Genomic DNA, 24,241 nt, shown 5'->3' on the forward strand with positions numbered 1-24,241 from the left:
CCTGATTTAAAGGGAGACGTTAGATGGGTATCACGTTAAATACATGTCACTTTTTTCAGATCGCTCACATCATGTCGAAGATGGAGCAGAGACGGTTGTTACTGGAGGCGAAGGTGGCGTGTTACTGGAAGATGGTGGACCAGGAGAACAGGTCGACACAGGGTTGGTTTTCTCTGATGGCTTCACAAGTATGTGCACGCGTTAAACTAAATATATAACGTCAAAGTCAAAGAGTTATCAGTCTCGATTATCCGCCGAAACAGATTTCATTGGGCGTAAAAGGAAAGACAGCGGTGAAAGTTGTATGAATGGATGTGTGATGAAACCAGGAGTCCTCGGAACAGGTAAGCATCTACTGCCCTGCCTGTTTCTGACTCGTGTCACCATTTAATAGCTACATTCAGTGGGTTTCTGTCTTTCTACAAGACTTCATGCACAGACGTAAATATGAAATTTGATAAGAAAACGACGTGGAAAGGAAAGAGAAATAATGATATCAATAATTGTTTAGAACAGTGCCAAAGGACAATGACCGCTCTTTCAATCATAATCACAATATGTTACAGTGAGTGAGTGAGTGCGTGAGTGAGTGAGTGCGTGAGTGAGTGAGTGAGTGAGTGAGTGAGTGAGTGAGTGAGTGAGTGAGTGAGTAAAGTATTTCGGTATTTCAAGGTGGCAGTGAAGCCCGAGTGAGTGAGTGAATGAGTATGGTTTTACGCCGCTTTTAGCAATATTCCAGTAATATCACGGCGGGGGACACCAGAAATGGGCTTCACACATTGTACCCATGTAGGGAATCGAACCAGGGTCTTCGGCGTGACAAGCGAACGCTTTAACCACTAGACTACCCCACCGCTCCCAGTGAAGCCCGAAGTGATGCAGACAATTATAGATGTTTAAACATCCAAAACCAATGCATGTGCCCTTACTGTACCACAGTGTCTTAACCTTTTGAATTTAGGAAGTGAATATATATTTCTTAGGCTATGAGTTCGAGCAGCCAGTGAAGGTTTGTGGGGTTGTATGGGATGACGTGTTATGCTGGGACGCAGCCCCTGCCGGCTCCATCGCCACCCAGCCTTGCCCGGACTACATCAACGGCTTCAACAGAAACGGTGAGTGACAGAACTCTCATCAACTGAAGATTAGTGTCGTAAGAGGATCGCATACTTATGCAGCATCTATACTGTTAAGATATCACTTTTCCTTGCACTTTGACATATTTATTATGGAATTGGTTTGAAAGTGTGTACCCAATTTGCAGGATGTCAGCATATAGAGCGGGTAATCTAACATAACTGTCTTGCTCACGAATGTAATCATCTGGGAATCGACATTTCCGGAGCAATGTGTTCGACAGGAACGATCTCGGCGTTTTTCGGAATACATATTCAAACTGAAGCCTACTTGACTGTATCCATACGTTTCTGTGTGGTTACTCGATATGTGTAAACCTACTAATTACGTGAATCACAAGCAGGAGACAAGACGCTGCCCAAATCATAAATAATGGCAACTCATCCCCTGGAATAGTCATTTCACTTCTGCTGGAACCTGGCTTCCTGTTTATCATGCAATGTTAACACGTCTGTAGACACAAAGCTGGAAAAAGGCCCCGAGATCTACCAACAGTATTGTGTCATAACATCTGACTCGAACATGATTTAATGTGCTTTTAGCACTGGAAATAGATATGGAAGCATTTATGGAAATGTTAATTATTTGTCTTGTTGGAGGAACCAAAATATACAAAGATACAAAATACAAAGATGTCATCGGTACCGGATTTATACTCGGGGACATCCTTGAATATTATTATTAACATGTATAGTATAATCCCAATTGATCAATCCACATGCACTCAGAAAAAGTAGCATCCTATAATAAACATTATGTTGGTATTTCCTAAGTTCAGGCTACCAGTAGGGCAGGACATGCCTACCCTTTTACACCTGGTGTCATTTTTCACAGCTGTGTTGCCCTTTACGCCATTTAGGCCAGATGGAATCTGTTTCGGCGGATAATCTAGACTGGTTATTCTCTTGCATTGACAATTTATATTATATTGATAATGATACAAAATTATCAATACAGGAAAACAGCCAATGTTAGGATTGCAATAGGTAATCACCCAATAGAAGAATGTAAATTTCATTGATTTTAAAAACATTATATATATTAATTTTTAACTTGAATTTCTTCAATCACACATACATGTGTGTATATACATGTATATATAAGTTACTGAATTTATCATTGGTTAATTTGGCTGTACTATCGAGGATAAAATATACATCATATATTTGGGCGTCAAATATATGTACTAATGGTATCTGGACAGTATAGTTTGGACACTGAGCAGTAAACATTGTCGTGCTAGTGAATAGTTCGATATGAAACTGTATTTACTTTTACAGATTGAAGTACATGTTAAGAATATGAACATCTTTATATCAACATGTTCATGTGTAGACGTCAATAAATGAAAATGTGACAACACCAGTTGCTATATGAAACTGCATTACATACAGAAGGAACTGTTCAACACGGCTCTTCTTCCCTGGCCCTCTGGGGATATATGTGACCAATAAGCAAGCCAGACAAATCACTTAACTCTACTCATAACCCTCCTTGGGACTACTTACAGTACAACACTCAACCACTCGGCCCATGTGCTGTACTGTATATGTAGTACATAGTGCTAGCAGGGTCTGCAACTGATTACACACATACAGACGCGTGGACACGTTGAGTGTCTGTACCAACAGGCTGACTGACAGGAACACCCCACAGAGTGAACGAGAGTCTTATGTGTGTAAGTAATAACTGCAGGCCAGGGAACCTCGTCTTTGAAGCTGACTTTGAGGAGGCAGTCAATGTCTTTCTGTAGTCTAGAACAAAGACAAACCGACGATGGCCGGGAGATGTTGGTGATGTTGAGACACTAACTTCTTGAGAAAATTTGATATTTCAGGACTGGTGTTGTAGGTCCTTTCTTATCATCATGGAGAATGCAGGAGAGGTAGACGTGTCCAGATCTGATTACTATCTTACACTGTACGTTATACTGTATCGTGTAGTCCCTACAACTATAGACCGGTGCGAAGGGAATTCATCAGAAAATCAAAATGTATGTTAGCATTAGTTGTAAATTACTTTCACATTGTCGTACGTTATTATTAAAAAGATGCTGAAAGGCGCTCAAACCTATAGTATATATTATTAGACAAAGATTTGTACATGGTTCCGTGTATTTCATATAAATACCATTTACAAAATAAAATGTTGTTGAAAGGATCCTTTTATATCTAAATGTGTTAATCTGAGTCTGTATAAACGTGACCTCATAGCTAAGACTAGATAGGGAATACATGTATTCACGGTGACCACATGGGTAGGACTATATGAGGAATACTTGCATTCACCGTGACCACAAAGGTAGGACTATATGGGGAATACAAGTATTCACGGTGACCACATACATGTAGGTAGGACTATATGAGGAATACATGCATTCACCGTGACCACATAGGTAGGACTATATGAGGAATACATGTATTCACGGTGAGTGAGTGAGTTTCGTTTTACGCTGCTTTCAGCAATTGTATTCACCGTGACCACATACATGTAGGTAGGACCATATAAGGAATACATGCATTCACCGTGACCACATGTGTAGGGCTATATGAGGAATACATGCATTCACCGTGACCACATAGGTAGGACTATATGAGGAATACATGCATTCACCGTGACCACATGTGTAGGGCTATATGAGGAATACATGCATTCACCGTGACCACATGTGTAGGGCTATATGAGGAATACATGCATTCACCGTGACCACATAGGTAGGACTATATGAGGAATACATGCATTCACCGTGACCACATGTGTAGGGCTATATGAGGAATACATGCATTCACCGTGACCACATAGGTAGGACTATATGAGGAATACGTGCATTCACCGTGACCACATAGGTAGGACTATATGAGGAATACATGCATTCACCGTGACCACATGTGTAGGGCTATATGAGGAATACGTGCATTCACCGTGACCACATGTGTAGGGCTATATGAGGAATACGTGCATTCACCGTGACCACATGTGTAGGGCTATATGAGGAATACGTGCATTCACCGTGACCACATGTGTAGGGCTATATGAGGAATACATGCATTCACCGTGACCACATGTGTAGGGCTATATGAGGAATACGTGCATTCACCGTGACCACATGTGTAGGGCTATATGAGGAATACGTGCATTCACCGTGACCACATGTGTAGGGCTATATGAGGAATACATGCATTCACCGTGACCACATGTGTAGGGCTATATGAGGAATACGTGCATTCACCGTGACCACATGTGTAGGGCTATATGAGGAATACATGCATTCACCGTGACCACATGTGTAGGGCTTTATGAGGAATACGTGCATTCACCGTGACCACATGTGTAGGGCTATATGAGGAATACTTGCATTCACCGTGACCACATGTGTAGGGCTATATGAGGAATACGTGCATTCACCGTGACCACATGTGTAGGGCTATATGCTGAATCCATGTATTCTCCCTGACCACATGAAGTTGACCATATGTTGAATACATCTGTTTTCCGTGACCACATGAAGTTGACTATATGCTGAATACATCTATTCAAAGTGACCACATGAAGTTGACCATATGCTGAATACATCTATTCACCGTGACCACATGGGTAGGACAATATGCCGAAATCATGTGATAAGGCCATCTATTCCTCAACTTCTGTTGTGTATATGGATGTAGATCCCAGGTATTCTCCTCTGACATACCGAAGTAAACATTTAGTTTACTGTCTGGGTACACAATGTATGGTATGTACTGGGCACTCAGGACTGACCAGAATACATCACAGCGATCCTTTGTTCTAGCAGCAGTCACCACGCCTCTGGCATATCTCAGAAGAAGGTAGCAGAGATATGTGTGGGCATTCCACACGATCTCAATTCGTCGTCAAACAGGCATAGGGCAAGATGTGTGCCGCTTGAATCGGCGCCGGCGTGATAAATTGACCACTTTCTCGACGAAGGAGAGTTTGTGTGTCCATAGTTCAGTGGCTGGATGATTTACGGCTCTAACTTTCTGTTACCCAGCTATTGAAGTCTACACGCGGCTGATTAAAGGCAACATTTGGTGACTAGTAGGCGCTTTGATGTAATCAACGCAGACATACATTGTAGACTGAAACCCATTCAGTTGCTACAAACAGCCCAACTGGCGCAATGATGATGGACGGTGTTATGATACAATCCACAGATACATGTAATCTAAGTATAGTCACAAGAATAGGATATGTATAATGGTAATTTCGTATCATCAACAATAAACTGAATTATGTAAATTCCGAATTGTTCTCATGTGATACAATTCGATCGCAGCTGTCAAACGTAGATTAACATATCATCATATAATATGGATGTACATGTGTATACATTGTAGCGTTTTGCAACCATCCATTAGGATAGCCGTGAAGATTAAGATTAAGAGGAATATTTAACATATTTAATTGATAATTTGTTTCTTACGTTCCGAGTTAGAATGGGTCCACAGCAACCTGTGCCAAGTGGCGACCGAATGAATCGCGTTGTCAGTCTCGGTGATTGCCTTGATTGCCCGCACTGCGTGGGTCGATCACTTAGCAGTCTGGTCCTGACTAGATTATTTACAGGACGCCGTCATATATGTACATGCACAGGTGAAATATTGATGTGTACGACGTTAAACAACAAACAAACAAAATCACAACTCCACACAAATATGACACGGGGACATGGACACACTTTACTTCAATCAAGATTAATGGTTTATGTGTGAACATGTATGAAACCCACTTATATAAATGATTCACAGAATGCAGGAAATAAAATACCATTCATCGACCTTATCAAATAACTCATTGACCCGAATTGTGACAATGCCCTCAACCTGGACAGAACATAGAAATCAACCTTACCACATTGTCACACTTCAACTTAATAATTCACGTTAACCTTTTTTCGATCTGTGGTCAATTGACACATATTTATTTATAAGTAAAAGATAAGCAATCTACGACTCTTGCTCAAAGCATTCAAAAACTAAGTAAAGCTTCAAAAAAGATGTCCGATGCAGTTCCCTATTCTCAAACATCTCCAGATGGAATACACAACATACGTATCAATTGAATGGCTGCTTATTGATATTCAACCAATGATGAAGCAATGTATGTAATAATACCCTAGGTGTTTGGTTCTTGAACATACATGGGATGTGACAATATATGTAATATTACCCTAGGTGTTTGGGTCTTGAACATACATGGGATGTGACAATATATGTAATATTACCCTAGGTGTTTGGGTCTTGAACATACATGGGATGTGACAATATAAAAATTATGTAATATTACCCTAGGTGTTTGGGGTCTTGAACATACATGGGATGTGACAATATATGTAATATTACCCTAGGTGTTTGGGTCTTGAACATACATGGGATGTGACAATATATGTAATATTACCCTAGGTGTTTGGGTCTTGAACATACATGGGATGTGACAATATATGTAATATTACCCTAGGTGTTTGGGGTCTTGAACACACAAGGGATGTGACAATATATGTAATATTACCCTAGGCGTATGGGTCTTGAACATACATGGGATGTGACAATATATGTAATATTACCCTAGGTGTTTGGGGTCTTGAACATACATGGGATGTGACAAGTATGCATTATGATGACGAGCAATAGTTGCCCTGATACTTGTCTATCACATCAGCGAGGGTCTGTAATACGATACGAGACAAGTCCAACCCATCAGCGATGTGTTCCGTGTGGTGAGGCGATCAATGCTAGCAGTTGTGGCGTGTAGATGATCCTGTCATGGCCATTCATCTTATCTGCAGACGTTTGTATGTCACCGAAGGAATATGTTTCCTGGGGATGACCTTGCTCAACACTACAATAACACATGTAAAGCGGGGTGTTTACAAGCGACGTGAGAGGGATCAGTAATCTAATACGTATATTAAGGCCTAAGAAGACATTTTAGAGTGTTATTCTTTTGGTCTGAACATCAAAAGTTATCTGAATGTTTTGTCATGAGTGACGTGTTGTTAATATTACCTGCCACGAATAACATTCTCATCAAGGTTTAATTGGATTCCACTTGTCCTAAAAACAAAGCCTTCCTGTCCATTAAGTCCGTTTATGATGTCAAGGGTGGAAACATGGCCGCCACTTTGTGGAATGATGTTCCGAGTCGAGCTCAGGTCTATGATAACGTCGTGGCATTTATGGACATTTATAGATCATATCACAGCCAGGCTAATCTTGCCTTATTGCATCCTGAGTAGGAGTATTTGATTAATGATGAATGAGGCCACTGTGCTGATGCAGAGGCTACAACGAGGTGATGGGGGATCTCTGAACAATAGCCAGTTACCGTGGCAGATGAGGCCAGATGATAGCTATGTGACTAGTTCTAGTTTTATAGACTGAGTGCACGCATTAGGGTTTACGCTATTTTGACTGATATATCAGTTATGTCATGGCGTGGCAAATTGATGTGGATGGAAAGACCAGATGATAGCTATGTGACTAGTTCTAGTTTGATAGACTGAGTACACGATATTAAGGTTTACGCTATTTTGATTGATATATCAGTTATGTCATGGCGTGGCAAATTGATGTGGATGGAAAGACCAGATGATAGCTATGTGACTAGTTCTAGTTTTATAGACTATGTACACGATATTAAGGTTTACGCTATTTTGATTGATATATCAGTTATGTCATGGCGTGGCAAATTGATGTGGATGGAAAGACCAGATGATAGCTATGTGACTAGTTCTAGTTTTATAGACTGAGTGCACGATATAAGGGTTTACGCTATTTTGATTGATATATCAGTTATGTCATGGCGTGGCACATTGATGTGGATGGAAAGACCAGATGATAGCTATGTGACTAGTTCTAGTTTTATAGACTGAGTACGCGATATTAAGGTTTACGCTATTTTGATTGATATATCAGTTATGTCATGGCGTGGCAAATTGATGTTGATTGAAAGCCCGAAGTGACGCCGATTGTTGACGTGGACCGATGATCAGCGTATCTTGGGTTGAGTCTGGGACACCCATATCCTCCACGCCTTTACACTTGACAGAATGAAAGATTTTGGCTGTATGCTAAAACGTGTAGAACAGTAATGTATTGTTAAAGTGCACTAATCAGGACCCAGTGGTCTTAGGCGCCTCATTTCGATGTTGCGTCCCTCAGTCGACCTGGATGTCGTTGTACAAAACAACCTTAGCTCTACGACTGTCGTAAGTCTATGTTAAGGTATGGGAGTTACGATCGCAAAGATCGCTTTGTACAACGGCATCCATATGTCCGGCGACACAAGATTCGAATGCCAGTTTCGCCTTATCCCTCATCTTTTCTTCTCTCTGACCAAGGTACAGCAACAATAATTTGCAACACAGTTCTGATCTTTGTTTTATCAGCTCCATTCCATGGCCTGCATTACATGGGCTTCCCTGCTTCATATGTTGTCACGCCGTGATATAAATTAATACTGTGCGGCGTAAAACACAACTCACTCTGGACATTATGCTCTTTATGACCTGTTTTCACAGAGAATGCCACCAGACGGTGTAAAACACAACTCACTCTGGACATTATGCTCTTTATGACCTGTTTTCACAGAGAATGCCACCAGACGGTGTAAAACACAACTCACTCTGGACATTATGCTCTTTATGACCTGTTTTCACAGAGAATGCCACCAGACGGTGTAAAACACAACTCACTCTGGACATTATGCTCTTTATGACCTGTTTTCACAGAGAATGCCACCAGACGGTGTAAAACACAACTCACTCTGGACATTATGCTCTTTATGACCTGTTTTCACAGAGAATGCCACCAGACGGTGTAAAACACAACTCACTCTGGACATTATGCTCTTTATGACCTGTTTTCACAGAGAATGCCACCAGACGGTGTAAAACACACCTCACTCTGGACATTATGCTCTTTATGACCTGTTTTCACAGAGAATGCCACCAGACGGTGTAAAACACAACTCACTCTGGACATTATGCTCTTTATGACCTGTTTTCACAGAGAATGCCACCAGACGGTGTAAAACACACCTCACTCTGGACATTATGCTCTTTATGACCTGTTTTCACAGAGAATGCCACCAGACGGTGTACAGATAACGGAACCTGGTTTGTGTCCCCGGAGAGGAACCACACCTGGACCAACTTCACAGCTTGCCCAAAGTCAACCATCGACCTCAAGTTCCATGTGGTTCGTTCGATTAACTTCACCTTTGTTTTGGTTCTGCACAATTATCCACCAGCACGTCACATGGTACTGTATGATTAATGTTAAGGACCTGCTCGCTGGGAAATGGAGTACTGTAACAGAAAACTGATTATATTTTTAAAATTTGTTCTATTGACTCAAAGACAGAGCCTTCATTTTATTACCACCAGCCACAGAGGTCACAAACGATTTGCCGGGCCACTAAATGTTGGAACAATGTCAATGTCACGCCAACACGCCAAAGTGACCTTGACACATGTCAAACACCATCGGTAAAACAACGTTTCTACCTCGGCTAATGTGGGGTTCTTTGCTATAATTGGTAAAGTTTAAACGTCAACGCCAGAGTACTGTCAGTCTCGAATATCTCCCGAAACAGATACCAAAGGGCGTGAATGCCAAAACAGTGAACAACAATATGGAGTGGAAAGGATAGTGAATCGCTGAAAATCAGTGATGACACCCGGTGTTCGCGAACAGGGTAAGCACGTCCAGCTGTACCGGCAGTACGCACCATTCACAAAATGTTCATAACAAAAGTATTAGTACTAGTGCTAGTGAGTATGGAAGTGTGAAAACTCCATGCAAAGGTCACATCATAGGATAGTATTGGGCATCATGTTAATTAGCGACAGGTATTATTGAGTAAATTCTTGAATGTCAACTATAACATTGCTTGTACGACATAACCAGGTCTTCAAAGGTGGCACCTTGATTGAAATGTTTATAATTAGTGTCTTTCCATGGAATTGAAACAAAACTTACATATTTAAAGTACCTAAGCACTTGAGAATTGTTGACACCATAACCTGGAACTGATGGAATATTGCTCCACCTGAAATTCACGATTTGAAAATCGAAATTATCCATCCCGGGTCCTTTTGCTACGGACCAGTCGGTTTTATTGTCTGGGGATGTTGACAGTGAAGCAGATCTGGTTGATATGGATTTACAGCAGGGCTTCTTTCCTCGCAACATTACATTCATCATAATGATTCCTTCCCCTGGTAGCCTCTGTGCAGTTATCCTACAGCGACGTGACAGAGATAGAATGAAGGGACCATGAGTATTGTTAATATTTCTATGGAACTGGAGTTTGAATTGTACAACTATTTCATAATGCCTATATATCCTTCCAGGAGAACGCGGCCAGGTTGCGCCTAATGTACAGCGCTGGCTACAGCATCTCCGTCGCCTTCCTCGTCGTCGCCGTCATCATCATGCTGTGTTGCAGGTCGGTGTGAGTTAGGTTTAACGCCGCTTTTATTAGAATTCCGGTTATATCACGGCGTGTCAGCTCAATGTGGGAGGGAAGCCCGAAGTCATGCAGGTCTTAGACGTTAACCACTTGGTGAAACCAACGAGCACGTATATAGTGTTGACATACCTAGAAACGTAATCGGGGCGGACCGGGATTCGAACCCACAATCATAAGTTTCTTGAACTCCACAGCGAATTTCGGCGCTTAAGACGACTGGGCCACCCGTGTGCAGATCAGAACGATACAGTGAATGAGTGAGGGAATGTTACTGAACGCCGCAGTTGGCAATATTTCAGCTTAGTCATCCCTCGAATATTCGATAATACACAAGGCAAACCAGTGAAAACACGACCCACTCCATACGATCTCCATGGGGTACGATGACACATAGTCAGTCGAGCGGGACTACCGACCCATTTTAGTCTGAAGTGCAGGGGATTGATTCTGACGCATTGCCCCGTGGGGTTCAAGGTGAGACAGCCATAGACATGACATTAAAGGAACACTGCTTTAAGCTTTGCCATGACTGTACAACCATATACTGTAAAACACATGACATTAAAGGAACACTGCTTTAAGCTTTGCCATGACTGTACAACCATATACTGTAAAACACATGACATTAAAGGAACACTGCTTTAAGCTTTGCCATGACTGTACAACCATATACTGTCAAACACATGACATTAAAGGAACACTGCTTTAAGCTTTGCCATGACTGTACAACCATATACTGTCAAACACATGACATTAAAGGAACACTGCTTTAAGCTTTGCCATGACTGTACAACCATATACTGTCAAACAGGTGGATGAAGCAGGACACTCGCAATCAGCGAAAGAACAGTACACCGCCTTGTATTGAATACATATAAACAAAGGGGTATCATGTTTAGTTTTATACGACAATTATTCTTGACTATTTACCTGCATGAGAACGGTACCTTCCGTATTAATTGGTTCGACAATAATGCTTGATCCATCAGCACAATATTCGGGTTCGTGGGATTCACAAACGACTTGTGGAAAACGTGTACAAATTGAGTCTACTTTCTTAACACAATTTGGTAAAAGCCATGATACATGTATAGACAAAGTATGTGTTGATTCTGGCATATATGTACTGTCAATCTTTCACCGACGGGGCGGTGTGACGGTTTAGGTAGATAACATGCAGGAGTTTGAACATACGTTAATATTATGATATTAGCTTAATTATATTAGAGACAGAAGCATATTTTGAATATGTTGATGTCAGGAATATATTCCTCGCTGTCACTAAAATGCAATGATGCTACGTCAAATATCTTTGACCAACATCTAATTGACATATCTCCGATCTGGTTTACACACACACACACACACACACACTCTCTCTCTCTCTCTCTCTCTCTCTCTCTCTCTCTCTCTCTCTCTCTCTCTTGTACGGCGAACGTGCAGGTACTAAACACGTTGCGTATATTCGATATTGGACGTTCATGGAGGCTAGGTGTCGAGCTGTTCAGTCACTTTGTGAGCGAATGACATGATTACCGGCCAACTATAAACAGTTGCAAACATCACTCTTGAGATCTCGTTTCAATGGACCTACCATATGTATTCTTTGAAGCATTACGTTGTATCCCTTCTACAGACATTGCATGTTATTTGAAAAGAAAATACTGTCTTTTTAATGCAGCTGAAAATGAAAACATCAAGTTAAAAAACACAGTTTGTGTCTCATAAGGAATGTCGCGTGTCTACCAAATCAATTGATGTGAGAGGTAATGACGATGAAAAGGGTTATTTGTCATTCTTGACACTTGGAAGTAGGCCATAGGTGCGGTCGAAACAGTTTTCCTTCATGTGTGAAATTACTTGTCGAACAGAGCATAACACGCCTGACATATCATTGAAATCTAGTAGATAACGTTAAGCATGTGTTTCACATAGCTATAAGTAAGTTCTGAACATATCTATTAGCATCTGAAATATGCATATGGGGGTTGATTTGTAGCCTGAGGGTGTCATTTGCAACGGAGAAGTGTGAATGTTCTTCAAATTTTCACTTACTTGATTTTGGGCTGAACGAAGCATAGCAATTTCTGTCATAGCGAGCAACATATTGTTTTACCAGTGAAACGCCTGCCATCACTCCTGAAACTAGGTGAGTGAATATGGTTTTACGCCGCTTTTAGCAATATTCAAGCAATATCACGGCGGGGGACACCTAAATTGGGCTTCACACGTTGTACCGATGTGGGGAATCGAACCCGGGTCTTCGGCGTGAAGAGCGAACGCTTTAACCACCAGCTATATAGGCTACCCGAACGCACCTGAAACTACGTTGTGGCTTCCATAATCAACACTATGCATTCAATAGTGGAAATCTACATGACATTGTATATATGAGTTAACATTTGTGAAGGTGTTTTTAGACACGCCGTTTACCGTCAAAATGTCATTCTCTCTGCAACATTACATTTCGTACTGAATAATTTCAACAGATTGAGCCCTACTGAGTGAGGGCGCTGTTTTATGATACATGTAGGAATGTATTCACAATGTTTTGTAGAGTGAGTGAGTATGGTTTTACGCCGCTTTTTAGCAATATTCTAGCAATATCACGGCGAAGGACACCAGAAATGTGCTTCAAAAATTGTAACCATGTCGGGAATCAAACCCGGCTCTTCGGCGTGACGAGCGAACGCTTTAACCAATAGGTTACCCGACCGCCCAATGTTATCTAGAAAGTATATTTCTAACAATCATAGGCATGTGTATAACAATGTGGTTGCCCATGCACCTCGACACTGCCTAGCGTGCATTGGTTCATTGTACATGACTTAAGTGTCTTGTTTCATGTAGGCGGATGCACAGCAAGAGTAACACCCTTCACATCAACCTCTTCATCGCCTTCATCCTGAGGGCGTCCGTCTCCTTCCTCAAGGATCTGTTGTTTAAAGGGGTTGGTCTGGACATGGATGTCAGGCTGAAGTCAGATGGGACGTACGAGTTCCTGGACGGCCCAGTGAGTGGTGATAAATGCGAAATATGAAATTCAGACAGCCACGATACTAAATGTGACCACCAGGAGAAAATGGACCGTATGGGTGCCAGGATACAATTGTGCTATGACGTCATAAAGACGTTTGGCGTCAACTTACTTCAGTGAAGATCGCCATGTGTGCGGACTGTACAAAAATATCTTATTTCTCTCTCGTTAGAACGTAATGTACCTAAAGCATTATTTCAAAACCTTTCAGCACACGTATCTACTTTCAATTCATCAGATATTATGTCTATAAACTGCAGTTATTACATTAAGAGTTAAACAGACTCCATATGTTTGATGGCATGTATCTCTGAAATAAATGTGAACTGAAGCTTGAGAATTGTATTTTTGTGTTCCGAAGGTGCTGTTATAAAATGATATGAGAAGTCAAAATGTGATTTTTTCAGTCATAAGGTCCCTTATCTCCTGATGGGTCACATTAATATTGTTCCTCATTAAATCCTTGTGCTAGCTAGAGGCGTGCATCTCTACATAAACGTCATAGACTCATGTACGTAAGTTCAACAGATTTTTTAATTTTACAGTGAAAGATGGGTACAATAATTTTATATATGGACGTTTCTTAATATAAATTCTTATCTCACAAACTTTGCACAATTAATTAAAATATTATTCCGATTGTGAAATAATAGGCGTTGCTGCTAGTATGTCAAATTGACTTGTTCGGTAATACCAGAAATTTGGTGTATGATACGAATGTCTTGTATATATAACTATGGTTCATGCATGTTGTACCTGTTGTCACTATCGACAGGGTGTCACACATATAAAACATCCACAACATCCATTTGTAATTTTAGGTCATAAACGATTCAAGTATTAACGTTTTCATGATATTCTCAAGTTCTTTGTACAATACATAGATGTATATCGGGAACAGGGATACAGGTTCAGTTCAAAGATACTGCTACAGGCAGGTACACTCACCCACTCACGTGCACTGGTATTTCTATTTCAGCACTGGCAGTGTAAGCTGCTGTTTGTGATCTTCAACTACAGCATATCAGTCAGCATCATGTGGATCTTCATTGAAGGCCTGTATCTTCACATGCTTATCTACAAGACGCTAGCCACAGAGCGGAGAGGAGTAAAGATGTATATTATTTTAGGCTGGGGTGAGTAAGTTACATGTCACTCAAACGTTTTAATATTAAACGTGTTGTGGCGTCGTCTTATAACAGTATTACACGTATTGGCATCCGTTAGCTTTATAAGACAGAGGGTAGAATTATATCATCTATCTGAACCTACTATCATCTATGGGAAAACAAAGGTGTTGATCTTGGTTCAGTCTCCTTAACTTTTAATTAAGACATAATGCGTCACTAGACGACAAGAAGCTAAAGCTATTTGTAGTTTCACCAGGTGATAACCTTTAGGGGCGAATCCATGATTCCGGCTGAAGACATTAATCTCCAGACAATAATATATAGAGAATCTCGCCCAAGTGTCCTTTGATGTAAAATATATCAACAGGAGTCGATAAAAGTTCAAAATCCCGAGTCTTGCCGAGGAGATTTAAACTTTTACCAACGGTTGTTGATATTTTTTATATCAAAAGACACGAGGGTGCGATTCTATTTATCATCCAAAATCAGTTTCAGTATGTAAACAGTAATCGCCAGTGTCTTGAGTGTAACAAGGTTCAGTGGCAGGCAGATTAGTGATGTCATTTGATTGTGACGTCATTGTAACCGTTGACGTCACAATGGTCTCAAAAACATCGTGTTGCAATATCTCCTGGGAGGGCTGTTTTGGATGATGATTCATCATGTTTTATATATAGTACTTATGTGTTTCTTCTTTTTCAGTCATGCCTGTATTTCTTCTGATTCCATGGGTAATTGTGAAAGCTGTATATGAAGATACATTGTGAGTACATTCTGTCACCAGTGGGGATTCCGGGTGAGAATCTAGGCTCCAAGTAAGAGGCGATTGAAGAGGCGTTCGGTGCTCATGATGTCAATCACTGGATTGCCTGGGTCATATTCATTCAGCTGAAATATTGCTGAGTGAATCGTTAAACAAAAAAACAAATACAATCTAGTAATGTCTGAGTTACCGTGGAAGGGAAACGACTCATACTCAAGCATACACATATCTATGATTAATCATTCGTGTTTGCAAAACCCATATTGTACATATAGGGGCGGTGGGGTAGCCTAGTGATATTACTGGAATATTGCTAAAAGCGGCGTAAATCGCTACTCACTCACTCACTTACTGTACAAAGAGCTGTCTAAATGATTAGACCGCTTCCGTGGTCTAGTGGTAGAGGGTCCGCCCGGAACGCGGGAGGTCGTCGGTTCGATGCCCGGACGCGTCATATCAAAAGATGTTAAACGATGGTATTTGTTGCTACCCTGCCTGGCGCTCGTCATATAAGGGGTTAAAACAAGGACTGGAGTCAGACTGAGAGGGGAACCATGTTACACTGCGGCATGTTGTCTCAATGGACTTGCACCATAAAATCGGCGTTATTCCGGACTAGTACAGGCAGCAAATTCCCAAATGGATATTAATATGTCATTCATATTCATTTATATAATTTTGAACCGAGTATTAAACATGGTCATAAACGCTCTATTTTCAGTTGTTGGAATATTCAAGAAAATCGGCAATATTTCTGGATCTTGAAGGGTCCAGGTGTCGCCATCGTTATTGTAAGTTATTTTCAATAAACGCGACTCCATATTGTAGTTAAAGAACATATAATTAACATCAAACCAATATGATATTCTAAATTACAATAAGCTGTATTACAATCGAAAGTATATTTTATAATCTACAACAATTTTATACAATCACTAGTTCGTCTACTGTAGTATTTTATACTGTATACGTGTGGGGATTTTTACAGATAAACTTCGTATCATTTGTGGACATTTCCCGCATATTATGCATGCGGGCTCGACACAGCAAGACCAGTGACGGGAAGGCTAAATACAGGTAAATAGGAAGTATCCAGAACGACCAGGATAGTTCTATGTAATCATTGTATGTCATTTACCTCTCACGAATTAGTGTCTGTGTGGTCAATATTTACAAGAACAAATTCGAATTCGTTTTTCTCCACATCTGGCTTTTCAGACAGGTAACGAAAGATATTGATGTTATCCATGGCATCATGACGTCACAACATGACGTCATGCCTGTGTCAGTGCTGTAAGAATTCATATAGAAAGTATGGAATACTAGAAGAGACATTGTCGCATTGTCGCCCTTCCTTGTTTTTGGAAGGTCGACAATGCGACAACGAAACAATGTCCCTTCTAGTATTCCATAAAAAAGATATTGATCCCATAATTACCGATAACGGTATATCTTAAAATTCCGTCGTCGCTTAAAAGTGAAATTCTGGACATCGATACCCATATAATGAAATAAAGCGACAAAACACTTATTATATCCAATAGAAATCTCTGCATAAAGCAGAGTCGAATGTACCATTCCGACTAAGTCATAAGCATGTGTGAATGAATCCATATCAAGTAGTGATGATACCAGGGTTTCGCGAAAAGGTGAGCGTATCCTGCCCCACCGGGTGCACCGTCACAAACACATGCACAGGCAAGTCAGTTGTTTACCTGACAAAGCATGGGAACAAATCAAAATAGGGAATTGCACCGGACATAATTTCACTGATGTGTCACATTTGGAATAATACATGCTTCTTATGTCAACAGGAAATTAGCCAAGTTTATTCTGGTATTGATCCCGTTGTTTGGAGTGACCTACATTGTGTTCCTTGTCGCTTTCCCTGCGGAGTTCAACACGCAGTTCTTCAACATTGCTCATCTCTACATTGAAATGGCTTACAACTCCTTCCAGGTAACTCGAGGTCAATAGGATATTCATGTGTAAACTCAAACACAGTTGAATGTATATTTGTTGTGATCATGTGAATAGAACGAGAATTGAAATTGTATAATAACGATGATGAAATTTACCGTATTGACTTTACATTAATATTCTGACCAGTTAAAAATGAAAGTCCTCAATTGCCCCTTCCTTTTAAAACGCTGTTCATATCTCATGGGGAATGAGACATATCCAGACATTTCACCATAACTTGTAAAAGACAAAAGACAAAGTGTAGGGGTCCAGTATCTGCAGAGAAACAGAAAATGGCGGAATGAGTTCTTCCCATAATTGACAATACGTTAAACCAGAACATGGCCACAGTTACTTTTGAGTGTGGGTATATTTCATTATTTCAAACATTGAGATGCTTCCTGTATCACTGCTTCACTGACGTGTATGTTATGCTTTTAAAACAACTGTGCGTCTTTGAACAGACTGTGACCCTTGGTAATGTAATCTTTCATGTGTTCCTTCAATGCGTGTAAACTCATGACTGGGAATGTCATCTTTCATGTGTTCCTTCAATGTGTGTATACTCATGACTGGGAATGTCATCTTTCATGTGTTCCTTCAATGTGTGTATACTAATGACTGGGAATGTCATCTTTCATGTGTTCCTTCAATGTGTGTATACTAATGACTGGGAATGTCATCTTTCATGTGTTCCTTCAATGTGTGTATACTAATGACTGGGAATGTCATCTTTCATGTGTTCCTTCAATGTGTGTATACTCATGACTGGGAATGTCATCTTTCATGTGTTCCTTCAATGCGTGTATACTAATGACTGGGAATGTCATCTTTCATGTGTTCCTTCAATGTGTGTATACTCATGACTGGGAATGTCATCTTTCATGTGTTCCTTCAATGTGTGTATACTAATGACTGGGAATGTCATCTTTCATGTGTTCCTTCAATGTGTGTATACTCATGACTGGGAATGTCATCTTTCATGTGTTCCTTCAATGTGTGTATACTCATGACTGGGAATGTCATCTTTCATGTGTTCCTTCAATGTGTGTATACTAATGACTGGGAATGTCATCTTTCATGTGTTCCTTCAATGCGTGTATACTAATGACTGGGAATGTCATCTTTCATGTGTTCCTTCAATGTGTGTATACTCATGACTGGGAATGTCATCTTTCATGTGTTCCTTCAATGCGTGTATACTAATGACTGGGAATGTCATCTTTCATGTGTTCCTTCAATGTGTGTATACTAATGACTGGGAATGTCATCTTTCATGTGTTCCTTCAATGTGTGTATACTAATGACTGGGAATGTCATCTTTCATGTGTTCCTTCAATGTGTGTATACTCATGACTGGGAATGTCATCTTTCATGTGTTCCTTCAATGCGTGTATACTAATGACTGGGAATGTCATCTTTCATGTGTTCCTTCAATGTGTGTATACTAATGACTGGGAATGTCATCTTTCATGTGTTCCTTCAATGTGTGTATACTAATGACTGGGAATGTCATCTTTCATGTGTTCCTTCAATGTGTGTATACTCATGACTGGGAATGTCATCTTTCATGTGTTCCTTCAATGTGTGTATACTCATGACTGGGAATGTCATCTTTCATGTGTTCCTTCAATGCGTGTATACTAATGACTGGGAATGTCATCTTTCATGTGTTCCTTCAATGTGTGTATACTCATGACTGGGAATGTCATCTTTCATGTGTTCCTTCAATGCGTGTATACTAATGACTGGGAATGTCATCTTTCATGTGTTCCTTCAATGTGTGTATACTAATGACTGGGAATGTCATCTTTCATGTGTTCCTTCAATGTGTGTATACTAATGACTGGGAATGTCATCTTTCATGTGTTCCTTCAATGCGTATATACTAATGACTGGGAATGTCATCTTTCATGTGTTCCTTCAATGTGTGTATACTAATGACTGGGAATGTCATCTTTCATGTGTTCCTTCAATGCGTGTATACTAATGACTGGGAATGTCATCTTTCATGTGTTCCTTCAATGCGTATATACTAATGACTGGGAATGTCATCTTTCATGTGTTCCTTCAATGCGTGTATACTAATGACTGGGAATGTCATCTTTCATGTGTTCCTTCAATGTGTGTATACTAATGACTGGGAATGTCATCTTTCATGTGTTCCTTCAATGTGTGTATACTAATGACTGGGAATGTCATCTTTCATGTGTTCCTTCAATGCGTGTATACTAATGACTGGGAATGTCATCTTTCATGTGTTCCTTCAATGTGTGTATACTCATGACTGGGAATGTCATCTTTCATGTGTTCCTTCAATGTGTGTATACTAATGACTGGGAATGTCATCTTTCATGTGTTCCTTCAATGTGTGTATACTAATGACTGGGAATGTCATCTTTCATGTGTTCCTTCAATTTGTGTATACTAATGACTGGGAATGTCATCTTTCATGTGTTCCTTCAATGTGTGTATACTAATGACTGGGAATGTCATCTTTCATGTGTTCCTTCAATGCGTGTATACTCATGACTGGGAATGTCATCTTTCATGTGTTCCTTCAATGTGTGTATACTCATGACTGGGAATGTCATCTTTCATGTGTTCCTTCAATGTGTGTATACTAATGACTGGGAATGTCATCTTTCATGTGTTCCTTCAATGTGTGTATACTAATGACTGGGAATGTAATCTTTCATGTGTTCCTTCAATGCGTGTATACTCATGACTGGGAATGTCATCTTTCATGTGTTCCTTCAATGCGTGTATACTAATGACTGGGAATGTCATCTTTCATGTGTTCCTTCAATGTGTGTATACTAATGACTGGGAATGTCATCTTTCATGTGTTCCTTCAATGTGTGTATACTCATGACTGGGAATGTCATCTTTCATGTGTTCCTTCAATGCGTGTATACTAATGACTGGGAATGTCATCTTTCATGTGTTCCTTCAATTTGTGTATACTAATGACTGGGAATGTCATCTTTCATGTGTTCCTTCAATGTGTGTATACTCATGACTGGGAATGTCATCTTTCATGTGTTCCTTCAATGCGTATATACTAATGACTGGGAATGTCATCTTTCATGTGTTCCTTCAATGTGTGTATACTCATGACTGGGAATGTCATCTTTCATGTGTTCCTTCAATGTGTGTATACTAATGACTGGGAATGTCATCTTTCATGTGTTCCTTCAATGCGTGTATACTAATGACTGGGAATGTCATCTTTCATGTGTTCCTTCAATTTGTGTATACTAATGACTGGGAATGTCATCTTTCATGTGTTCCTTCAATGTGTGTATACTCATGACTGGGAATGTCATCTTTCATGTGTTCCTTCAATGCGTGTATACTAATGACTGGGAATGTCATCTTTCATGTGTTCCTTCAATGCGTGTATACTAATGACTGGGAATGTCATCTTTCATGTGTTCCTTCAATGTGTGTATACTCATGACTGGGAATGTCATCTTTCATGTGTTCCTTCAATGCGTGTATACTAATGACTGGGAATGTCATCTTTCATGTGTTCCTTCAATGTGTGTATACTAATGACTGGGAATGTAATCTTTCATGTGTTCCTTCAATGCGTGTATACTCATGACTGGGAATGTCATCTTTCATGTGTTCCTTCAATGCGTGTATACTAATGACTGGGAATGTCATCTTTCATGTGTTCCTTCAATGTGTGTATACTAATGACTGGGAATGTCATCTTTCATGTGTTCCTTCAATGTGTGTATACTCATGACTGGGAATGTCATCTTTCATGTGTTCCTTCAATGCGTGTATACTAATGACTGGGAATGTCATCTTTCATGTGTTCCTTCAATGTGTGTATACTCATGACTGGGAATGTCATCTTTCATGTGTTCCTTCAATGCGTGTATACTAATGACTGGGAATGTCATCTTTCATGTGTTCCTTCAATGTGTGTATACTAATGACTGGGAATGTCATCAATGTTACAAACTACGACATGGTATGGATGGTTAAACTTGTTGGTTACAAATAAAGCTTCTTAATATTTAAGTCAACAAAGTCGATAGGGTATTTTAAGGATCGGGTTAGATTATTTGTCTTTTATGACTGCCGTTAAGTAAGCTTGGCTTTACAGTTCTATTATTTATTTGACTGCCAGAGTATGCAGTAGATTAGACTCGCTACTTTGAGGTTGTGTATGAAGTAATTAAAGCTTCACATCACACCTAAGCCAGGTTCAACTTACATGACACACTAACTCATTCCGGCAGTGATGTTGCCGCAAACGACTTTATTGCTGGAATGTCGTCAAACCAAACTCACTCACTATTAAAATTTGCACCCTTCTTTCTGTAACACGAAATGTAATGACAGAGTATTATTTGTCCATAAAACACGTGAAGATTCGGGTTAGAAAAGGTCTTCAGCAACCCATGCTTGCCGTAAGAGGCGACTAACGGTATCGGGTGGAAAGGTTCGCCGACTTGGTTGATGCATTTCATCGCGTTCAAATTGTGTGGATCGATGCTCATGTTGTCAATCACTGGAGTTTATTGACTCGATTTTTAACAAACCGCCATCATATAGCTGGAATATTGCTGCGTGCGACGTTAAACAACAAACAAACAAATAAGCAGTAATGCATATGTTTTTCTGTAATCTGAACATGATCATGTCTGTTCTACCAGGGCCTCGTTTTGGCAGTGCTGTTCTGCTTTTTAAATGAAGAGGTGAGTGAAGCTGCAGAATGGTGCAGAATGGATACACAAAAACACGTTTTACTGGAGGTACTGCTATCTGATAGCGAGAAATCTCGCTGAAATTGTGACAGGTGGGTTCATATAGATTGCACGCATACCTTTATATCTGATGGTTCTCGAAGAGTGATACAAACTGTTTAACTCTTCGCTACATCTTCCATGTTCGGGCGTATGATGATAAAGGCTGTAGTATTGCATTGTCCTCGATTCTGGGTAAAACGTCTCCAGCAACCTTTGCTTGTCGCTATATGCGACTACATGGCTTTGGTTGTGCGGCTCGGTGACCGGAACTGGATTTTCTAGTTCAGACACGATTATTTAAAGACCGCCGCCATATAGCTGAATATTGCTGAGAGCGGCGTTACACAACGAACAAACAGAATAATCCTGGCATGATGCAGGGTTGGCACGTTGGTCTGAAGAACCTAAATGTATCCCTTAGCTGGAAGGGTCCGATGATGATTTCGACCAGATTCTGACCAGCGGTTTGTGAGCATTGTTCCTGTTCTTCTTACGTAATGCATGACAACCAAACTGATATTTATATAATCTCTAAGAGTCAGTGAGTGAGTGAGTTGGGTTTAACGCCGCTTTTAACAGTATTCCAGTCATATCACGGCGTGTAATCTCTAAGAAGACGGTAATGAGTGTGTTTTCTTGTAGGTGCACGGTGAGCTTAATCGTTTGTGGAGACGTCACCAGAGCCGAAGGAACGACATGGCAGCTTTCCGTATGTCGTCCAACAGCTCATGGAAGAAGGCCTCTAAACCATCGCCTGCTCTGGAGAGAAGACACCGCAGAGAGAGGATGAGAAAACAGGCATCTTCAACGACTGAATACAAGCATGAACACACCGACGCGTTACTGAAGACAGCGCTGTTAACCAGGGCATTCAATGTCATCAGTCGCAGTGATGACGTAACTGGAGAGGGTGGAGAGGAGTCGGTTACACTTCCGGTGAAAGGAGTTGTTGTTGCCATGGACAACAACGCTAACACACACCCTGCTGAAGAAATCTTACTGTGTGACCACGAACCAGGCACACACAAAATATAAGTAGGGCATCTTAGCCAGAGAAGAGAGTCGGGACTTGTGTAATTGTAGGTAATCGTAGGATAAACAAGGAATGTTGTTTTCACTGAGCCGTGCAATCTGGAATAATTTGCGTTCAAATGCCCCGCTCGTTTATCACTGCTATAGGGGCGGTGGGGTAGCCTGGTGGTTAAAGCATTCGCTCGTCGCGCCTAAGGACTGGGTTCGATTCCCCACATAGGGTACAATGTGTGCAGCCCATTTCTGGTGTTCCCCACCGTTATATTTCCTCACTCACTTTCACTGTAATAGATTGTTCAATGGCGAGAGTAAACAGCAAGAAAAGTGTCACGGTAGACGTGAGTGGATGTGGTTTCACCCAAGAAGCAGCGGTATTCCAGACACATCGCGACAGCTTGTAGATAGTAGAGTGTGGAACAGACGAACCAGAGGATGTAGATGTAGCTTTACCAGCAATCCGCGCTGTTATACAGATCACCTCCAGTAAACATTATGTGGTGCTCACTTGATAATGATAATGAATAACACGTCAATGGATATTAACCAACAGGAATCCGCTAAGATGTCACTAAGATGTATGTACAGATCATTTAAAGGTGTAAAGCCAGTATTGTGTATGGTAGACTTATGATAAAGTTCATTACATATCTATTGTTTATAATACGAACATCTGCCCTTGTATTATTGGTACCCTATTGAAGTTCGAAAATTGGATGTCACATGTCTGACGATTGCTCAATGTTTTGTAACGGGTGTCTTTGTTATAAACTTACTGAACGAGTGTATACAGTTGTGTACTTTGTGTCGGGGGCTGATTAACGTCAACGACAGAGAACAACCAGCCCCGGCCATCCCACGAAACAGCCTCGACCAGCCATGACAAAGGTGAAAATGATATGAATGGATGACAAATCGG

At 40.6% G+C, this 24,241-nt stretch overlaps 1 protein-coding gene across 1 annotated transcript; it reads left to right on the top strand.

Annotated features, from left to right (window-relative positions):
- Nucleotides 1–71: 71 nt before the first annotated feature.
- Nucleotides 72–24,005, top strand: LOC124140435 (parathyroid hormone/parathyroid hormone-related peptide receptor-like). Its single transcript, XM_048381223.1, has 12 exons — nucleotides 72–162; nucleotides 984–1,115; nucleotides 9,238–9,356; nucleotides 10,514–10,608; nucleotides 13,483–13,645; nucleotides 14,649–14,805; nucleotides 15,502–15,562; nucleotides 16,284–16,353; nucleotides 16,551–16,639; nucleotides 17,377–17,521; nucleotides 22,201–22,242; nucleotides 22,936–24,005. The coding sequence occupies exons 1-12, from the start codon at nucleotides 72–74 to the stop codon at nucleotides 23,326–23,328; spliced, it is 1,557 nt and encodes a 518-aa protein (XP_048237180.1). The 3' UTR covers nucleotides 23,329–24,005.
- Nucleotides 24,006–24,241: the final 236 nt, after the last annotated feature.

Source organism: Haliotis rufescens, unplaced genomic scaffold, assembly GCF_023055435.1.
Source record: "Haliotis rufescens isolate VD_foot unplaced genomic scaffold, xgHalRufe1.0.p SCAF_37, whole genome shotgun sequence".
NCBI classification, from domain to species: Eukaryota; Metazoa; Mollusca; class Gastropoda; order Lepetellida; family Haliotidae; genus Haliotis; species Haliotis rufescens.

What these genes read in the sequence shown, in the direction of transcription:
- LOC124140435 (XM_048381223.1), top strand. Translation starts at nt 72, where the DNA reads ATGTCGAAGATGGAGCAGAGACGGTTGTTACTGGAGGCGAAGGTGGCG. An exon ending in TCGACCTCAAGTTCCATGTG is followed by an intron (nt 9,357 to 10,513) that starts GTTCGTTCGATT and finishes ATATCCTTCCAG; the next exon opens with GAGAACGCGGCCAGGTTGCG. An exon ending in GCTGTATATGAAGATACATT is followed by an intron (nt 15,563 to 16,283) that starts GTGAGTACATTC and finishes CTCTATTTTCAG; the next exon opens with TTGTTGGAATATTCAAGAAA.